Source organism: Cryptotermes secundus, unplaced genomic scaffold (assembly GCF_002891405.2).
Source record: "Cryptotermes secundus unplaced genomic scaffold, Csec_1.0 scaffold979, whole genome shotgun sequence".
Taxonomy (NCBI): domain Eukaryota; kingdom Metazoa; phylum Arthropoda; class Insecta; order Blattodea; family Kalotermitidae; genus Cryptotermes; species Cryptotermes secundus.
This window is the reverse complement of record NW_019736411.1, coordinates 1,073,672-1,093,552: the sequence shown is the minus strand read 5'-3', so window position 1 is coordinate 1,093,552 and position 19,881 is coordinate 1,073,672. Positions and strand designations below refer to the sequence as shown.

The window sequence follows — 19,881 nt, the reverse complement described above, 5'->3', positions numbered from 1 at the left end:
TACTTTGCGTGTAAACAAATTATGTGATAGTGGTTTCCTATTTGTAGTGATGTTTACCCTCTGAAGATGGTCCACAGAGACCGAAACATGTAAGGGTGTTAAGTTTTTATGTAGTAAAAAACTTACAGGTCACATTGGACGGAGTGTTTTATAATTTGATAAGGCAATATGTTTATTACTTGCAGATTTTGTGAATTAGAATTCGTGACGCGTGTATCAAAACTTTGTTATTGAACTGCATGTATCTGCAGACTTTCCATCTTCCACCCTTATAATTTAATAATACAGAACGGAACCAATAGACACTAAATCACCGGATTTTAGTGAAACTTGTTAAATAATTTTTTTCCTTGTCACTACAGCCCCAGTGGACCTAGGCCTACCTCCATGAACTTCTCCGTTCACTTCGGTTTTTCTAGATCTTACACATACAGTAGGACTCCTTGGGCGGGTGATCAGCTCGTCGCAAGGCCTCTACCTGTACACAAACACAGAAAAACGCACACAAACATCCATGCCCTAAGTGGGATTCGAACCCATTATCCCGGTTTCCAAGCGAGCGAAGACAGTACATGCCTTAGACCGCTGGGCTACCGTTACCGGCTGTTAAATAATTAGAGAACACAATTTTCGTTCGTTTCCATGTCCAGTTATTTTCAACGCTGTATTAATTTACGAAGTTTTAAAGCTGCGAATGAGAAAGAGTAAGGTAATTTTGAATGAATGTAGGAGAACCTGGTCCTGATGTTTCTAGTTATAGGTCTACTCTCCGTACGTTTGCCCCTAGGGAACAAGAGAAACCTCAGCTGGCATGCAGCCATTAATCGATTCGAAACTCAGGCCACGGTACAGAAATAAATTTTACTCAAACATTTAAATTGTTTGGTTTGACCTGACAAGCCAAAACCCTGCTCAGTATTCATTGTGATTGAAGCTACGCAGGGTACGACAGGAACGTAACTAGGGAAAATGAGAGAGAATAATTTGATACAGTATAGGATAACGGTGCAATGAAACAAACAGTAAACAGAAAATATTAATACAGGATTCCTATATGTTACAGATTATAGCATTGCACAGAAAACCTTCCCTCATCAGAACGAATGCAAATATAATTTAGAATGGAATTATTTAGAATAAAAAGTAAATATTAGAGGTTTTATTAAAGATAAGACAATTCCGTCCAGTATGACTGGTGATGCTTTTCTTATTTCAATTCTTCATGCCCTTACATGTTTCGGTCCTTAAGGCGCGTTCACATTACTCGTGCTCGTGCTCGCCAGGCTTTTGCTCGTCGGGAGACTCATCTTGCTTTTACTTGTGCTCGTAAATCTTCGTCCACACTACTTCAGTTGCTCGCCAGGCTTCGGCGCGTGAGGATCCGTATATTTACTCGTAGTGTGTATAGGCCGTAGTCGTATTTTAATTTATTGGCCATAGTTTTTAAATTAAAAATTTTAAATTTGCTTGTCTCGTGACTTGTCATATCGTCCACATTACTCGCGAGCATAGCGAGTCACACGAGCACGAGCACGAGCACGAGCACGAGCACAAGTAACGTGGACGCGCCTTTAGAGACCACCATCAGAGGGACATCGATATAATTTGGAAACCACTATTACAATGGGTGTTCTGAATGTTAAAATATATGTACATACAATGTTGACAATACACGTGGATGCAAAAATTCCAAAGTTTTCACAACTACGAGTATTATGATTAACAACATATAAATATAAGCGAAATCACTATATCCTATTATTTGAAATGATCTATTCATGGTGTTCCTTTAATGTGTTAACATTACAGAAGTTCATTCAAATAGGCTATCGTAAGCATGACAGTAAGTAATGTAGTAGGATATGGATGCGCGAGTTGCTTCGTGTTTCAGTGTGTCGTGTCTCTTCTGTGAGTACTGATAACACTGCCAAATAATTGAGTCACTATAAACGTGGTTTGGTAATTGGATTTACTGAAAACTTACAGATCCTAACTACCAGTAACTATGGCGCTATTGCTAAATCACTCACTCAACCGTTCACCACAGCAAATCCTAAGGCTTCTCAGTCTGCTGTGTCTTCACAAGTCGTTGCCTGGCAGACGTTTTCAACGGCGGATGTTCCCCTTACTCTAGGTTCCCGAACTATCCCCGTGCCTCACCTACCAGCTTCTAACAGCAATCGCTCACAATGACTGAACTGCAGCAGTCCTTTAACTACCTGCTCACCAACCAACACGCTTGAACGCACTGTACTCAACTGCACTGCATTCACTAAACTGAACTCGGTCGGTCGAGTAATATGGCCTCCGAGCTGACAACATAGGAAAAACTGACTGCAACAATACTTACATTGCTGCACGCCGGCCGCTGCGTAGCAACGGTTTATATGCCACACTATGTTGATGTATGTATGCGAAATTTAATTAGTCGAGGCAGGATAACCCAAGCGAATATTTTATGGGTGTATGTCGGTAATGGGACACTACTGTAAGTACTTACATGACTACTTGAATTAACATCCTCATGGATAGTACTAAGTATACTTCAGTAAAATCTGTACATATACAATGCTTCCTATTAATTTCAGGCGTACTCAGCAACAAAATAATTCAGTCTTTTGCGGTGTATATGTATGTCTGATAGCATTAGTCGCCTCGATACTAAGAAGTAAAATCAGCATATTAGATATGAATTTAAACTTAGCTGGAAAATTTATCTTCGCTGAAGGCAAAATGGGTTGTAACTTTTTTTAAGTTTTGCAAAAGGGCCGTTAAGTTCTTCAGCAGCATGGTTGACATCATTACTTCCTGAACACTAGTTACTTCATTAATACAAAATGTAGAACTAATTACAGATTTAGTCGTTCTGGACATTCCCTTAATCAGTGAAATAGCAGTGAAGTTGCAGTTTAAATTGGTAAAAATCGTCCTTTATTGCAACATACCTCTAATAAATGTTGATTTGTTTCATTCTGATAAAACAGTTCCGTACGGTGGCGCGCCTCGAACAGCCAGAGGACGATATCAAACAACCTTCTCAAGAAAGACAGGCGGCACAATTTCGACCCCCGTCAAGAAGGGCGATAAGAGAAAGGACACGAACCTATTTGGTTTATAAATTCTAACTAAAATAACAAAAGTTTTAAAAAATTTTAATATAACAAGACAGCTGCTGTACGAGTAATTAAGTAAGACTCCACTTGACTGCACTATGTTTAAGTATAATAAATTTACCAATTTCAATAACCATATTTCTTACAGTATCAGTAGTTTCGTTTAATGTTTTTAGATTTATAACTTAGTAAGTTAAAAGGCTTACTTATATTCATAAAAAAAAACAAATGTAATAAAGTGTCATAATTCTCAAATATATTTGTCACTTTAGAATTGAACAAAAAGTTCTGGAAACAAAATATTTTGAGATAATATACACTAGCGAGCATGCACACATAACCCAGGCTCATGTATACATGTTCTTGCACTGACATAAATCACACACAAACACACAAAAACAATGTTAAAGTTCTTTAGTTCGAGTTAACCATTTTTCAGCTTTAGTATTTAGGTGAACAGATGGTCCATAAGGCAGAGATTTTTCCCTGCCATAATCATTTGAATAAACTGGCCGTACTGCTTTTAATATCACCAATATCGTTAACGATAAGCAACATCTATACTAAATACTGCATATTTAAATAATCACTGACACATAGCACCTCTCCTTGGAACGGTTTCCCGCTTGGAGCCGCGTTAGCCCATAACATTAAATAAAAACGTTTTTTTTTTTCAAAATTCTTACTTTGTAGTAAAATACTGTAACGTGTTTGCAATCCAGAAGAGTCACTTCTATGGAAACGCTAGAATAGACCGTTACAGAGGAGACAACAATTGCTCCATTGTAGTTCTAACAGGAGTCTCCATGGTTATAACAGAGGGTTCGTTGCATAACAGCGACCGAGGTTATATAGCGGGGTTGAATGCATTCGAAGTTAGTCAGTCTCGGAAAAGTCTTCGAGGAAGCCAGCCCTGGATTATCCGCTGCAGAAAGGAGTCTGCTATAAACCGCCAGTGAAGCCAGTCCAGTGTCGGTCGAGTTATTGTAAGCAGTGATTGTAACACTGCAAATGGCCATGATTGTAAAGTGTGTAAGCGAGCGAAAGAAATAAATTCGCTATATCAGAGAACGGCGTGAACTTATTTGTAGCGTGACACACAAAACACGCAACAATACACTTCCAGTCAGGTCTGTGTCTTTAAATTACTTTAGAGTGAACAAGCACATACATGCTATTCAACACAAAAGCTCATCATTGTCATTCCGGTCGTTACATTTTGTTTTTATAAATGGATCCGATCAGGCTTTGGGTTTTTTTTTAAATGACCTAATATTCAATCAATGTTGCACAATCCGTGACTGCCCAGACATTTGTTTTCTTGTATGTAAATGCGTCATTTCTCACAAATAAATAGGCAAACATTCAGAATTACTGGGTTTTTGTTCTTTGTCCATCATCCGGTATTCTAGATATTAGAAAACACAACGTTTAGGAAACTGGATCTGTTTCCGCCCTCAGGTGAGAGGGGAGAAGACACCTACTGTGTTGGGTCCCTTAGAAAGAGCTAGTCCCCATCACTGGACAATTCCTGTCAGATTCACTAGAACTATTTATTCACTTGAGATCAGGCTAATTCGGCGGGAGATAACAACAAAATATGCAATAAAAATTGTGATAAAGCACGCATGCGTGGAGCTAAGATAGAAAAGGACCCAACAGAGTAAATGTCTTTCCCTCTCATCACATGAGGACGGAAACAAATCCAGTTTCCAAAAATCCAGTATTATACACCATCGTCAGAATCCTTCAGGATCTACTTAAACAGATAGTGCTCACGTTTTAGGTTGACTTTACAAATAAGGCGATGTCTTTTGACAGGCTAACAAATTTCCAGCCTTTCGGTATTTTTGTTTTCAAAATTAATTTAGGCAGTGTTAATTACGAATCGAAGCTCGAAATATTAATAAAGTAAATATTTCTTGAAATGCCCAGAATTGACCACTATTTGAGTGTGCGAGCTTTGAACTGTGTGTATCTTTCAGTTGACGCAGAAACAGGAATCCTGCATGTTCCTCTTGACCCAGTCAGAATAGCGTGATACACGCGTGTAAACTCCGGGATAACCTGGACGTCCGCAACCGACGCCCCACGATACTATGCCTGGAACAAACAACGAAACTTTAAACAAAAAGAGCCGAGGGTATTTAAGCTTTGTGATATGTCCATGGAAGTGGAAAACTCGGTCAGTGAATTTGCTGAGTATGTTTTGGTAGGCCGGGATCGCAGAGTTAAAATGGCTTACCCGCTCTCTTTTTTTCCGGAAGGGGGGGGGGCAAGACGTTCGGAGCGCCGGAGCTCTAAATATTTGTAACATCACATAGTGTCGCTTTGCACGCCTTCATGGTGTTATTCCTAGGCGTAGAAGCAAATTGACCTTACCTGTGCTCTGATATCTTAAGAAAACACCTATTGGAAGGAATTTGATATTAATTCTTCTTCTTCTGTACAATTGAAGAAGTAAAAGTTGTCCCTGTGCTTAACTACTTGAACACGTATGGGGCAGTGGATGTATAGATCCACGTTTTCTTAACCTCGACTTTAGATGGAGGTGAGTGGTTAGCTTCACGCCCCGGCCCCTTCACCTTCGAGGAAAGGGCCCCCAGTAATCATAGGATAGCAGGCAGGATGAACCCTAGAAGAGGTATTTTAAAGTTGTTAAATTAAAATTACGAAGTTAGCTTTAAGAAAGTGTTTTTCATGTCTCCGTAGTTTTGGAGTGCTTATCAAGTCTTATATTCTAAGGAAGCACTATACAGCAAGAGGGCGTCAGGCAGTGACTTTGAAGAGCACTTTCTGCTGGACTATTTTTCAGTGTATGAGTATTTTGTTGGAAGTTTTGTGCTATTTTAGTGGAATTTGGTCTTGCTTTCACGGCTTAGTCTGCGAAAGTGCAGACAGATACAGCACATTCTTAGGGAATGATTTTAAGCTTTTTCCAAACTANACGTTCCTCCGAAACGTCGGCCAAAACGAAGAATACACGGTGCCTAAACCCAGAAGACGACTTTCTTTATAATTCTTGATATTCCAAAACGTGGTACTTTAAAAAATATAGCTTAGTTTAAGAGGATGTATGGAACAGAGGATATAAACTTATATTTTGATACTGATCATTCATATGAGAAAACACACAAATATTATGTGTAAGTTTTAATTAATTTTAGGGTACGAAGGGAATTCTCATGTACCAGAAAGAAAGTCACACAATAGATTTTTGCGAAGAAAGTTTAAACAATTTCGTCTTTACCACCTGTGCTGTCTGCAATCTCAGTCATATTTCTGTCTCATTTTTTAACTTACTTAAATGCATTGAAACTTATTTTTAGTATCATGAAAAGTCCTTTCCGTCCAGTGTGACTGGTGAAGAATGAAACAAATTATATTTTTAGTATGTTTCAACATTGTTTTTTACTTACTTTTCTTTTCAACATGATTACATATCCTTTTTACGAATTCAAAACCAAACGTGTTTAATCGTATATTCTCTCTGAGAGCAGCTTCCTTAACATTGTCCTCAGAACGCATCACAGTATGTCACTCTTTGCTTCAAGTAAATAAAATAAGATACTCTTTGAAGCCATCAGATCGCTCATTTGTGTGAACCAGTGGATCAGTAATAGAATCTTAAGTGGAATTTTGTTACTAATGGTTCTGCACTTCTTGCTTGCTTGTACTAAAGGAACAGTAATATTTTCATTTAATAATATCTCCATATTTGACTTACCAACAATTTCAAGTTTATCATCCACTGCTTGTACTACGAGAGGACCTCCGCTATCTCCCTGCAACAAACCACACGCGGTGATACGATAACTTATAACTATTATGTGCATATTTGTAGTCTATACTGAGAACTTGTCACATGGACTAAAATTATAACTGGATTCTAAAGGGTTCTGACGATGGTGGATGACACACAGAATTACTGGGTTTTGGAATTTTCCCATCATCCTGAATTTTAAGTACTAGAGGACACGACGTTTCGGAAACTGGATCTGTTTCCGTCTTCAGGTGAGAAAGGAAGACACCTACTCAGTTGGGCCCCTTAGAAAGAGCTAATCTTAAAACACCATGTCCTGTATCACCTAAAATTCCAGACGATGGAAAAATTCCAAAAACCCCAGTAATTAAGTGTAAAATTACAACGTTATAATGAATATTAACTAAGTTCTGTAGTAACTATTTCTGGCCCTGCAAACACCAGAAAATATTAAATGTATGAGACCATGCTTTGGTACAATCATGAAACAGTGTAACAGGGTTACATAGTAGCAACGTATTTCATGTTAGGAATATATTCAATTATTTCTTCTTTCTCAGTTTACGAGTTTCAGTTTCATTTCATTTTATTTGGCGTAGCGTAGACCAGCCTTCAGGGCTTGTGCGTCTGCCCACACAAGTCTGCATATACCTCATTTAATCCGTTAATGGAAACATTGGCCAGACGTGCCATATTCCTGAGAATACGACTAAGGGCCATATTGTATACAGTAGTGCTGGAAGATATCCTGAGGTGTGTGCTCTTAAAATGATCACATGGTGAAATTATTACGTATTCTCCACGTACCCACAACTGCTCGATGAAAATTCAGGGAGAATTTCCCTTCCAGTTATGGAATAACACAAGTTAACACGTTCAAACATTTCACACAGTGGTTGTATTAACTTATGATTATTTTTTAATTAATAATGAGCTGTAAATTTCGGCACTGAACGAACAGAAATCCAATATTGTTTTTCAGTCTGAGAAACATAAATCTGATAATTGTATTATTGAAATACTTACTTTGCTGTCACATTAAATCAGTTTGTAATTACTTATCTGATTTTTCATTAACAGAATCTGAGATATCAAGACCACTGCAAAAAGTCCACCGTTTATTTTTATTCAGAGTCAATACAACACAGCAACAGACTTTTCTCTTAATAATTTTCTCAGCATTATTCTCATATCTGTATCTCATTTCTCAAAGTAACCTTTCCTCACGAGAATTGACCATAAAAATTATATCGCTTTCCTTACTTCCGCAGTTCAATTACAAAAATTCATTTTACTGCACAACAATGATAACAGGCAAGAAGTTCTGATCCTGGAATTACATGAATTTCTCATTCTGCTATTAATTACAATATTTTCATTTCTGGCTTACTCTTCAAAGTATTTTTTTCATCATGTCTCCAGAGCTAAACTAATTAACTCCATGAAGCGAAGCTAATTTCGGGAAGCTAATTGTTGCTCAGTTAGTCAAGAAATCCTCTGCCCGAAGGTTTGCAACAATCAGCCACAAGTTTCAATCCTGAGTTTTATGAATCTATCCTACCTTTTTAATATTAATATTAGTAGTATCCTCCCGTCTGATCCTACGTTTTGCTAGCGATCTCTTTCCTTCAGGTTTTCCCACCAAAAACTTTTACTCATTTCTCTTCTTTCCAATTCATGCTGCATGTCGCTTCACTCTCATGCTTTTTGCAGTTTTCCTTTGTTTAGATAGTGCAAAAGAAGCCGTCTAGAGCCTAGGGTATTTGTAACATTTCGTATCATGTTGAATATTGACCCCTTGAGCTGGAGCAACGTCACTTCTCCGCTACTCGCTCTTCTACACATTCGCAGCTAGAATCTGTGCTCATGTTTTCACCTATTTTGCTTAATTCGTTTTTCTCCAGTTTTTATGCAAATAAGGGAAATAGATTTGTCATTAAACATTTGTATAATTTAATACAAATATAGCGAAAGTTTGGAAGCCCTTAACTGCATTTCATTCTGTGAATTAGAGATAATCATTTTGCAACTTCTTGGTATTTTAATATCAATATAAAATTCATGAACCCTGTACGCTGTGTTGAACATTGATGCATCAACCTCGCACACTTCTGAGATCAGATCGAAATAATTCTTCTGTCTGAATTCGTCCCTGGTTTGCCACTGACCTGGCATGAATCTTGCGTTCCTTTTCCTGCGCAGAGCATGTTGGCTGTGATGCGTGAAGGACGATACTTGGTCTGGCGACATTGCTGCAGGCTCAGAATTGGCACCTGCACCTCGTGAGCCAGTGCTGGTAGCATGCCCCCTTCCGAAGTGCGGCCCCATCCGACGACAGTGCCTTCGCGGCCTGCAGGATCCACCCCTGAACAGTAAGACTTGCAATTCAGTGCAATAGCTTAGCTTGCTGAGATTTGATTTTCTTTGGAAAATTTCAGTATGAAGTTTCAAACGTTGTCGATTAAGTTGTTACGGAAGAACGCCCACACCATTCAAAAACAGTCTTAAAGGATTTATGCATAATTGTAAGTACTTTATCTGGCTGTGCCCTCTCATAACTCGCTTGGACTCTTCTGGAAATGTGCTCTAGAACAATATTCAGGAATACCGTTAGGGGTGAGGCATCCCCTTTTTATAGTCAAGTGTGCCGCTATCCTATGAATGTTGCCATGAACCTACATGACCTCGTGCTCACAACCCTGCATTAAGTGTCACTTTGCACTGATCAACAACTTTAACGTATTGACCTCATGTACGCTGTAGTTACATTCTTCAGCCGCCTGTGCTATGCATAAATAAATTGGAGGTTTGAACATTACGCCGTTTGGCCGTATAACAGTCGACTAATTTTTAAGTCTGGTATTAACAGGGTCGAGGAATTACTTGTTGGCGCATTTGTAATAAGGACAAATAACCGCACTTCATTTCAGTCTGCCCACAGACACATGGAGACACACATGCTACTGGGAGGAAGACATTTGTCTCACTCGTCCTCTCGAGGACAGTTCAGTCTCCCTCTCATTGGTGGCCCGTACTCCGTTAGGACAGAAATTTTGGCTTCATGGAGCTGGGATAACTTACTTGATATAAAACCTGGGATACGGGCTGGATGATCGTGATTCTTTTCCCGAAAGGGTCAAGGGATTATTCTCTTCTGTATAGAGTCAAGACTGGATCTTGGGCACACTCTGGCTCCTGTCCAATGGACACCGGGTGCTTTTGCTTGAGATTAAAAGGGTCGGGTCGTGAAAATGACCACTCACCTCAAACTTCTACCGAAATTAAGAATGGCAGGGAATGCCTCCATTTCCGTCAAATTTTCATGACGTTGTGCTTAATTATGTCTATAATTAAGTACAGGGATAAATTTACCTTTTCTACGTGTGGCCCGAAAATCGTACCGGCTCGTCTCACGTGATTATACAGGCAATCGCCTTGTCGAGGAACAGCCAGTGTCACATAAACGCGTGGTCTCTACTCAAGAGAGAAATTTGGCCTCATGACCAAACCCTACACTCACCCGAATGGGGGAGACACACCGGTCTCACACGTTTCGTGAAAGTGACTGGCTTCCTCAGCTTCAGCAGCGCGATGTCATGATTGTACGTGTTGACGTCGAAGTTCCGATGTCTGATGATGGCAGAGACGGCTCGCATAACGGCCGGCGTTTCTGACGTCTGGTACTGATCGTGATCGCCGAGGAAGACTCGAATCTTAGAGCGTTTTAACCTGCCGATTAACACATCACAGTTTCTCCAGATAAACAGAGAGAAGATGCTAAGATACTAAGTAAGAAACCAGCCTGAATTCATTGCAATTTCTCAGTTACTCAGGTTATATGGTATCAAGAGGGATGAAGAACGTGATTGGTGAATAAATAATCTTGTGAAAAATAAAGGTTGTGGCCTGTTTTAACGCAATATCCTAGTGTTTACAAGGAGAGACTGAGAGGGACAATAAGAAACTCGTAAGGATGCCTGGATTTCATTTGATATTCGAAACTCTCTCTCACCTCTTGCTCCAAATTTGGAGCAGAGGGCTGATTTCTCAGTTCCATGATCATTTTACAGACGGTAGTACTTTTTGGACGGGTTATCAGCTCGTCGCAAGGTATCTACCTAAACACAGGACAACACAAACACAGAATAAACGCATACACAAGCCAAATATTTATGCCTTGTGTGGGATTCGAACTCATGATCCTGGAATCCGAGCGAACGAAGCCAGTATATGCCTCAGACCGGTCAGATGCCGTGACCGGCATTTGAACCTGGAACCTCCCAAATAAAAGCAGGAATAATTAAACGCTTTATTCGGTGCAGAATCTTCCATAAATATTCGATGACCATTCTACCATTCAGTGAACTTTGTGTTACAATATCCGTTACCACGACCCCTCTCCGTTTAATGCTTTGCCGATTTATTCACGTACAAACTTCCACGTAGAGATTCAACTGTATTTTAGCATGACACAGGCTCAGCCTTGATTTCTCCATGCCTCATCCCAGACAAATCTCTTCCTGTTATTTGAAACGTTAGTGATGTTAGTACATGTGTTTCCTCACCTCCTTACGCAATGAGCCGCTGTAAGCACGTAGTCACCATTGAGGAGGGATCCTCCACAGTGGAATTTACCGTCGTACACAAGACGCGCGACCCAGGGGTATCGGTTCACCCCTGTCGGCCGTCCGCCGACAATTCTGATCTCCTGGTTTGCCACTCCGCACTCTGTTAACAAGAACGTACGGTGAAGTAGCCACATAGTGATTCATAAATTGATAAACAGCGATACTGGCTTAAATATGTTGGATTTAAGGCTGTCCTAGAACTGGGATAGCTCAGTCGAAGTAGCAGTGGGCTACTTGCTGAATAGCCTGGGTTGGATTCCCCGCAAGGGAGCAGGTATCGTTTAGAACATAGATATTTAACGATGACTCCACTTGAAAACCTGCAGGTTGTCCTCCGCTCATCTCCCTCAATATTTATCTATGCGAAAGGTGTTTCGAACAAAGCTTGTGACAAGGAATGAAACAAATATTTTATGTCCAATATGTTTTTTCCATTCGTTGCACGCTTTTTCGAAGCAATTAAGAAAGTGATGTTATGCTACAAGTCGGAAGGTCGCGGGTTCGAGTCCCGATGAAGTGTTTTTTTTCCCAATTTACCTAAACCTTACATCTGTACTATGGCCCTGAGGTCGACTCAGCCTCTAACAGAAATGAGTACCAGGAATATTCTTGGAGAGTAAAGGGTAGCCAGCGCGTAAGGCTGACAACTTTACCGCCATCTGTGAGCCGATTGTCTAAAGAAAATTTGGGAGCCTCGACATCTCACAAACTACGGGCCTATAAGGCCTGTTACAAGGATAACTTAACTTTTACCTTTTATTGATATTATGAGTATATTTTGAAGTTTCATATTCGACGCCGAAGCATGGTCTCTGGAACACAATTGTAATGAATAAAGATGAAGGAATAAAAATTTGTTTCATACTTTTAATGTTGAGCTCAATTTCCTTATGATAAATATGTTAGTTGCGGCCTAAGGTTGTCACGAGTTTAGTAAAAAGCAAATGCCAGTGTGAGGTTATGTTGAGGTCACTCACTAGTGCTATGTCCAAAAGTATTTTCATTTCTTTATTTTCGGAAATAAATTCTCCAGTTTCTCTTTTGGGGCGCCTTTATTACGCCCCTATACTTACGACAGGAACAGTTCTGAGGCACCTCGTCGTCTGTATCTGAAGTGTCGCTGGACCCTAACCCGAACAGCTCGTCAAACAGCAACCGATTGCTACCGTTTGTGTTATTCTCAGCCTGAAACATCAGTTTCAAAAATAATTTAATGATTAATTTTAAAAATAAAATGAGCAAGGCGACCTGGACAGAGCACGCAGCAAATACAGAAAAGATGAGAAATCCCAGTGAAATATTAGCTGACGAACGTAAAAGGAAGAAACGAATTGGAAGATCTGGGTGCAGATTGGAGGATAATATTAAAACGGATCACTGGAAAATAGAATTTGAAGTTATGGACTGAATTGAACTGCTCCGGGATGGGGTCCAATGGTAGCTTTCTGAGAACACGGCTATGGAATTTTGGATTAAGTAATGGCAGGATATATTTTTGTCAGCTGAATAACTATACATTTCTCAAGAAAGGTCTTGACCCTCAGGAGCTAGAAAGTTAACAGTGATTCCTTGAATGCTTACAATTTTTCAGTTCAATAATTGTTAATCATTTCATATTATTTTCTGTTACACTGAAGATTAAGTTACAGAAGAAAATCAGGTTTATCAAATATATTTGCCATTAGAATAATGTATTTTTTAAATTTCTAGTAACTTGATAGATGCGGTTCCAAATCATTCATACTAGAAGTACTCGTAAATAGGCTATCTTTGTTACCCTGAAGGTTTCAGAGTCTAAGATGCAATGATGCTTCGTTGCTATTGTCCATTTTCTTAAAACTAACGTGCATATAAACATACATGTTTGAAAGATTTTTCGCCAAAAACCTAAAAACTTAATTCCGTGGCTTTAGTATCTTTCCCAACACAGAAGTTCGCACAACGCAGTTTCTACCGCTGATCACAGAACATCATAAAGACGACATATTGACTGAACGCCTGTTTCTACGAAATGTTGAAATAAAAATATATCAAATCCGGTTTAAAGATGCAAGTCTCCATCTCCCTCATGAAACTTGCTTTAATATAGCTCATCAATCTAACTTCATGTATTGTAACAGCACTCACCTAATCCTTATCGCAGCTAGGCCAGTCCAGTATGAAGAAATCCAGTTTTTATTCAAGTAAAGCAAGTGTCACGTAACTTCGAACAAGGCCAAGAGTAACCTTGAATGCGCAGAAGAAAAAATTCAGACAAGGGGGTGGGTTCGAGGGTGTGAGAAGTGACAGGCGGCCAGTTGTTGGCACTACAGCCCCAGTGGGCCTAGGCCTACCTCCATGAACTTCTCCGTTCACTTCGGTTTTTCTAGATCTTACACAGACGGTAGGACTCCTTGGGCGGGTGGTCAGCTCGTCCCAAGGCCTCTACCTGTACACAAACACAGAAAAAAGCACACACACAAACTAAACATCCATGCCCTGAGTGGGATTTGAACCCACGATCCCGGTTTCCAAGCGAGCGGAGACAGTACATGCCTTAGACCGCTCGGCTACCGTGACCGGCTGCGAAACGTGGTTATGTTGACAAAAGTGAGGGAATCAGGACTATATACAGTCAGATATTAAAGAAATTCTTCTGCCGGTAAAATTGACCCTCTACTTAATAAATTAAGAACCTCTCCATGAAGACATGTGAGGGAGTAAAAGTATGACTTCACCATTCGTATTGTTACGTGTATGTGTGACCATAGACGGGTTTTGGATTGTATGATTAGATTTGTTGCACCTTATACACTCACACCTCGAGACTACAAACAATTACAACACTATCTCTGATCTGCGAACTTTACAATCCAACGTTGCGCACGCACTAGGGTTCTCAGTCTTCACTAGTCTTATCCAGGCAACGGATTTATAACAATCTCACTGTCAATTCATATCACACATGGAGTCTTCTTGTCACAGTCTAGTTCCATTCTTGTCATTTTTCTGCAGCTGCCAAGTCTGGAGACTCGACTCAATTCAATTTCAAGCTCATATCCTGGGAGGCTGGCGTTCCGAATCTCGACTCTTCACTCCCGACTACACTCCTACTCTAATGCCGAACACTTCTTTATAACCAATTTGTACTGATCCCACAGAAAACACGGCCTCTGTTGTTAAGGAGGCGTGTTTACTGATTCATTGTCTAACAATGGATGTCCTATTCTTGCCCGGGAATGTGTTTACCGAGTCGTTACCTAAAATGGCTATGCACATCACACTATCATCGGTCCGAGATGGAGGTAAGTGGTCAGCTTCCCACTCTGTCGCTTGGGGAAACATCCCTCAGTATCCTTTCGATAGAAGGTTGGGGGGGCCCGAGGGGCGATGTAGGCTACATGAGCTCTTGCTTATGCTGATGATCGAACCTCCATTTCTTAGTCGTTCAGTCTAATCAGCCTATTCGCTGTACCGACTTAGCTCTCCTGGTTCCTCTTCTGCAGGTAGGTAAAACATTACTATTGCGACTACTGATCTCTCATATAGAGGTATGACTGTTCTCATACAGGTATCTAAGCCAAAAGAAGTATCTAATTTCTTGATTAACAAGGCTACTAGTAAGGGTGATTCAACGTATTATTTTCGTACAACCTGAGATAACGTATCCCGCCGCTGGATTATGATCTTAATTCATTTCAGAGATTAATGTGTGAAACTCCACCCATTTCATAAAGCACTGTTCGCACTAGCTACTTTTTTAAACTGTATTCTGCTTTTCGCTTTTCATCTCTGCCTTTTATGAACTCGACAATAAATTATATATTGTCACGTGTATGAGTCATTATAGACAGGTTTCGGATTAGTAATTGGATTTATTGAACACATACGAACAACACACAATTACAAGTAACTGTACGGCTATCGCTAATTCACACCTTCAGCAGTTCACTACGCACGCACTAAGTCTTCTCAGTCTGATGTTTCTTCACCAGTCGTTGCCTTGTAACGGCTTTCAACGGCGGACGTTCCCCTTTCTCTGGTTTCTCGAACTATCTCCGTGCCTCATATCTACTTCTGAGATTAACAGCTCACAAATACTGAACCGCAATAGTCTTCTCACTCACTCACTCGCCAACTCAATTTTCTCTACTCCACTGCACTGCACTGAACTGCTCGAAATGAACTGAACTGAACTCGGCCGGTCGAGTGATACAGCCTCTTAGCGGACCACATAGAGAACACCACTTCAAACATTACTTCCATTGTTGCGCGCTGGCCGCTGCCTAGTAACGACTCCACCAGTGTTGCTTATTTACGAAGCTTTTGCATAGCAATGGCCGTTGTCTCGTTTATTTCGCAGTCGTCTAGAAACGGGTCAAAATGCCACATTACTCGTATGTGCTGAATTATTCGTCACTCAGGAGAGATATCTTACCAACGAATATTTTACTGAAACTGTACGGAGATGATATGCCTCTACACCCTTCGTATTAATTTCATAGTGAAGTTTGTACATTTTTTTTTCCTTGGCACTACAGCCGCAGTGGGCCTAGGCCTACCTCCATGAACTCCGTTCACTTCCGTTTTTCTCGATCTTACACATACGGTAGGACTCCTTGGGCGAGTGATCAGCTCGTCGCAACGCCCCTACCCGTAGACAAACACAGAAAAACGCACATAAACATCCATGCCCTGAGTGGGATTCGAACCCACGATCCCGGCTTCCGAGCGAGAGAAGGCAGTACATGCCTTAGACCGCTCGGCTACCGTGACCGGCGTTTGTACATTTAATTTTTTTTTTTTTTTGTAATTCTGACAAAAGCACGAACACCTTGGACTGAACAAACTGTAGTTTAAGAAAATTATAGCCCCCGCATTTTCGGTCCATAACCTGCAAAGAAATATGTACAGTTATTCTGTATGGATTAATCGAGCCTTTAGGGGACCTTCTGCACCTTTCTCATGTCCCGCATTTGTGCTTGATGTCGGCTATGTAGACACAGGTACAAAAACGGTTTGTTGGAAATGTTAACAGGGGCAGCTCATGCAAGACTTGTGACCCCAAGTTGGCAGTGAAAGTAGAGTTGCCATGGCAATGACTTTGCTGATGGCAAGGTCTATCTCCTTCTCTTCTCCTGCTTACTTCACTGCTCAAGCTGACAAACCGGGAACCAGTTTTCGCGGTATTATTTACAGTTTAGCACTCCTTCTTCGGTTACAAGCCTTTCCGTTAATCAATATTGTGTTTCTTTTCTAGCGTAGCTATGTAAACATTTCCTGACGCAAGAACCGTTAAAATAGCAGTTAATTTTCCTAGGACCGCTATTCTGTGCCACATTGTACAGTACTAATAGCAGTTTATGTATCTAATTATGACTAGCAGGTTTAAATACGTTTATTTGCGAGGAACTTACAAATGTGATGGTCATAAATGGTATTTATGTGATATAATGTAGCTAGTTTTCGGCATGTGCAACAGTCAATGGAAAGGTGATTGAGGAACACAAGTGAACATGTTTCTTTTGAAGTAAATTTATCTCAAAGTTGCACTAAATAATATGCAAGAAATTATTATGCTCTCATATGTGCTTAACACGTACGTTATTTCCCCTTAAAATTTAATAGTGCTGTGTTTGTTTTAATGTGGATTATTGGATCCATTCTTGGATTATATAATTACACTATTTCAACTGCAAAATTTATATATAATATCATAAAATATAATAGAAATTGTCAAGAGTGGAATTGGCCAAAGATTTTGAAGAATGGTGTGTAGAACTCTTTCATGGTAAGCAATGTGTACATTCACATGGAGGACTGAGGAAAACCGCAAAAAATCTTTGTCCGGTTCTTGATTTAGATGGCCGATATACCGAATTGGATGATACAGTGCAAGAGATTTAGAACCCTATTTAATTGATTCATTTAAATTTTTGTTATGTTTAAGACGACGAGGTTACCACGATTCAATAGAATATTATGTTTTTTTGAATCGTCAAATGTGTAAGAACTTAAATATTTCATTGCGATGAAAATTCTTGTTGTGGTTTTCTTAGCTGAGTTAACATGGTGAAGTCTCGTAGGTGGATACTAAAGTACAACAAGATGTTAATAACCTGCAAGATCCAAGACAAAGGAATATCTGTTATTCCAGAAGATAATACTATTTTAAGTTTGGGTTGTATGTTAAGTAGAGGATTTCTCATTAGCATCATTTTGTTGACATGCGCACTGCTATTTTAGACGTTCAAGTATTTTGAAAACTTGTCCATGATATGTATGTACTGACCGTCTTGTAGTGCACACAATCTGACATGTCACTTCACTACATGTTTCGGCATCACTGTGCCATCCTCAGGTGCGTTGTTTACGCTAAGCTATTGCATTGCTTGCCATCATGTGTTCTTCATAAAATGATAAGCCTGAAGAAAAAGCACACATGCGAAAACTAAAATAGAAGTTGCTTAGAAAAGTATATATGTAAATTACAAGAGAAAACATTAGTGGAAGCAACTTGTCTTTCTTCAGTGTAACGATGGCAGAATGTAGAGCAGAGGCTTCTAAATGCTGCAGAACGAGTCTAAATATGGTCGCTGGATGCAAACGAGACGTGCAAGTGAAAGGTTTATTGAGAGAAGACAGCAATATATGTACCTATATCGAGATACTGACCTATCTTGATACAGTTCACTTCACACCACTTTCCTGAGCTAAACTGAGTACTCCATGTCTTCTTCTGAGGCTGTATTAATCTCAGAACCTTACTTCAACATGTAGCTTATTCTCCTGTATTTTATGCAGTTGGAATTCGGTTGCTGTGAGTTACAAGGAGATAGAGAAACGATGCAATATTGCATGTCCCGTCCTAGAGGAGAAAAATGAAGGCATAAACTTTAAAAATTCTACTCGTAGTTTTGCAATTTTCGATAGTTAATAAATTTCCTCCTTTTCTCTGCCACATATTTTCTATATGTACTTCATTTTTACGTATACCAGAAGACACATATGAGAGAGTATATATAGAGACCCCCACATGTGTGAGTGTGTGTGAGACAAGAAGGTCATGTGTGAAGAATATATGGATGCAATATTTTCCCTGAAGATAATACGCGCAATGATTTTGATAATTTAACTGACTCGACTATTTTCTTTTTGTTGCTACAAGTACGCCTAATGGTTTAAAAAAGAATTCCATTCGTAAGTCCTGTTATATAAGGAAATGTCATAACTGACCCTCTTAAAGCGCGCAATGCCCCTTATCGTATGTATAATGTTTCTAACACTGAGGCAAAGATACCTGACGCAGCAATGATATGAAGATTCCTTTTCGTATTTTATACTCTCTGAATGTTAAAGATGTTCCTGTGCTTAATTAATTAAGAACATCACCATGAAACTTACGGTAGAGTAGATATGTATTCTTGACCTCGGCACTTCCTACATATATACGAGTATATATATGTAGGAAGGATGACGTAAAATGGACCAAAATAAAGGACAAAGCCTGTTAATGAGTAGTGATGGCAAATAGTAATGGCAAACTATAATATACAGCAAAAGAGAAATCTTGGAAGACGCCCAAGGTGTACAAGAAACAGGTTGGGTTGAAAAGAGTAATTACACTGCTGCACCTGATGACTCCGCATATTAATGATCGAATTTAACTGTGGCTTAGCACTTTCTGCTCCCGTCGACGTGTCTGAAGTTTGCTTTTGTGTGTGGGTGATTTTACCACGCAGTCAGTACCTGTACACTATACGTCAGAAAGTAGGATGATAGATGAATGACGACTTAGAAAGGACTTTGAAGGAAGTCCTTGTGGCCTAAGTAGAAACACTATCATGGCAATCGTCCTAAGAGACTGAGAGAACACAAGGAAAACCGCAGTCAGAATAGGCAGTGTCCCAGCCGAGATTCGAATTTGGTATCTCCCGAATACGAGTCCAAATATTTCCCCTTTTTGCCCTCCCATTCAGCACTTACCTTCCTGACTGACAGTTCTGTTGATATCGGTGCATCCGTACAAAATGTGGCAGTTGACAGCAGTAGCATGACACACAATGCAGGCAGACATTGTAGCGTCCGCACTGGCATGTTCTTCGTTACGACGCCGTCCTCTTCACCAGTTAGTTTCGATGACGTAACAGCGTCTGATGCACATTGATTTACACATGCATTCCGCTTTCTCAGTTTTTGGCCTCATGGAACTTCTGCAGTGTTACTTCCATTCGGCAACACCATAACTTCTATTTATGTCAACACCAAAATAAGATATGTCACTAATAGACGTCTTAAATTGCTGTAGACTCCCTATCACATATCCAGGACACTAAAATACTAAATCACATTTCTAATATGTCACAGGCATTACATACACATAGAAGGTGTTTATAAG

At 39.8% G+C, this 19,881-nt stretch overlaps 2 protein-coding genes across 2 annotated transcripts in view; one reads left to right on the top strand and one right to left on the bottom strand.

Annotated features, from left to right (window-relative positions):
• The window catches only part of LOC111869938 (trypsin-1), an 87,074-nt gene that overhangs the window by 16,873 nt on the left and 50,320 nt on the right, over nt 1-19,881 (top strand). The window lies entirely within an intron of this gene.
• LOC111869931 (trypsin-1) lies at nt 5,095-19,580 on the bottom strand. The gene is made up of 7 exons (XM_033753604.1): nt 19,470-19,580; nt 12,578-12,689; nt 11,442-11,604; nt 10,397-10,605; nt 9,045-9,241; nt 6,841-6,898; nt 5,095-5,216 (listed from the first exon to the last, which is right to left on the bottom strand). Exons 1-7 carry the CDS (start codon nt 19,578-19,580, stop codon nt 5,095-5,097), a joined length of 972 nt encoding a protein of 323 aa, XP_033609495.1.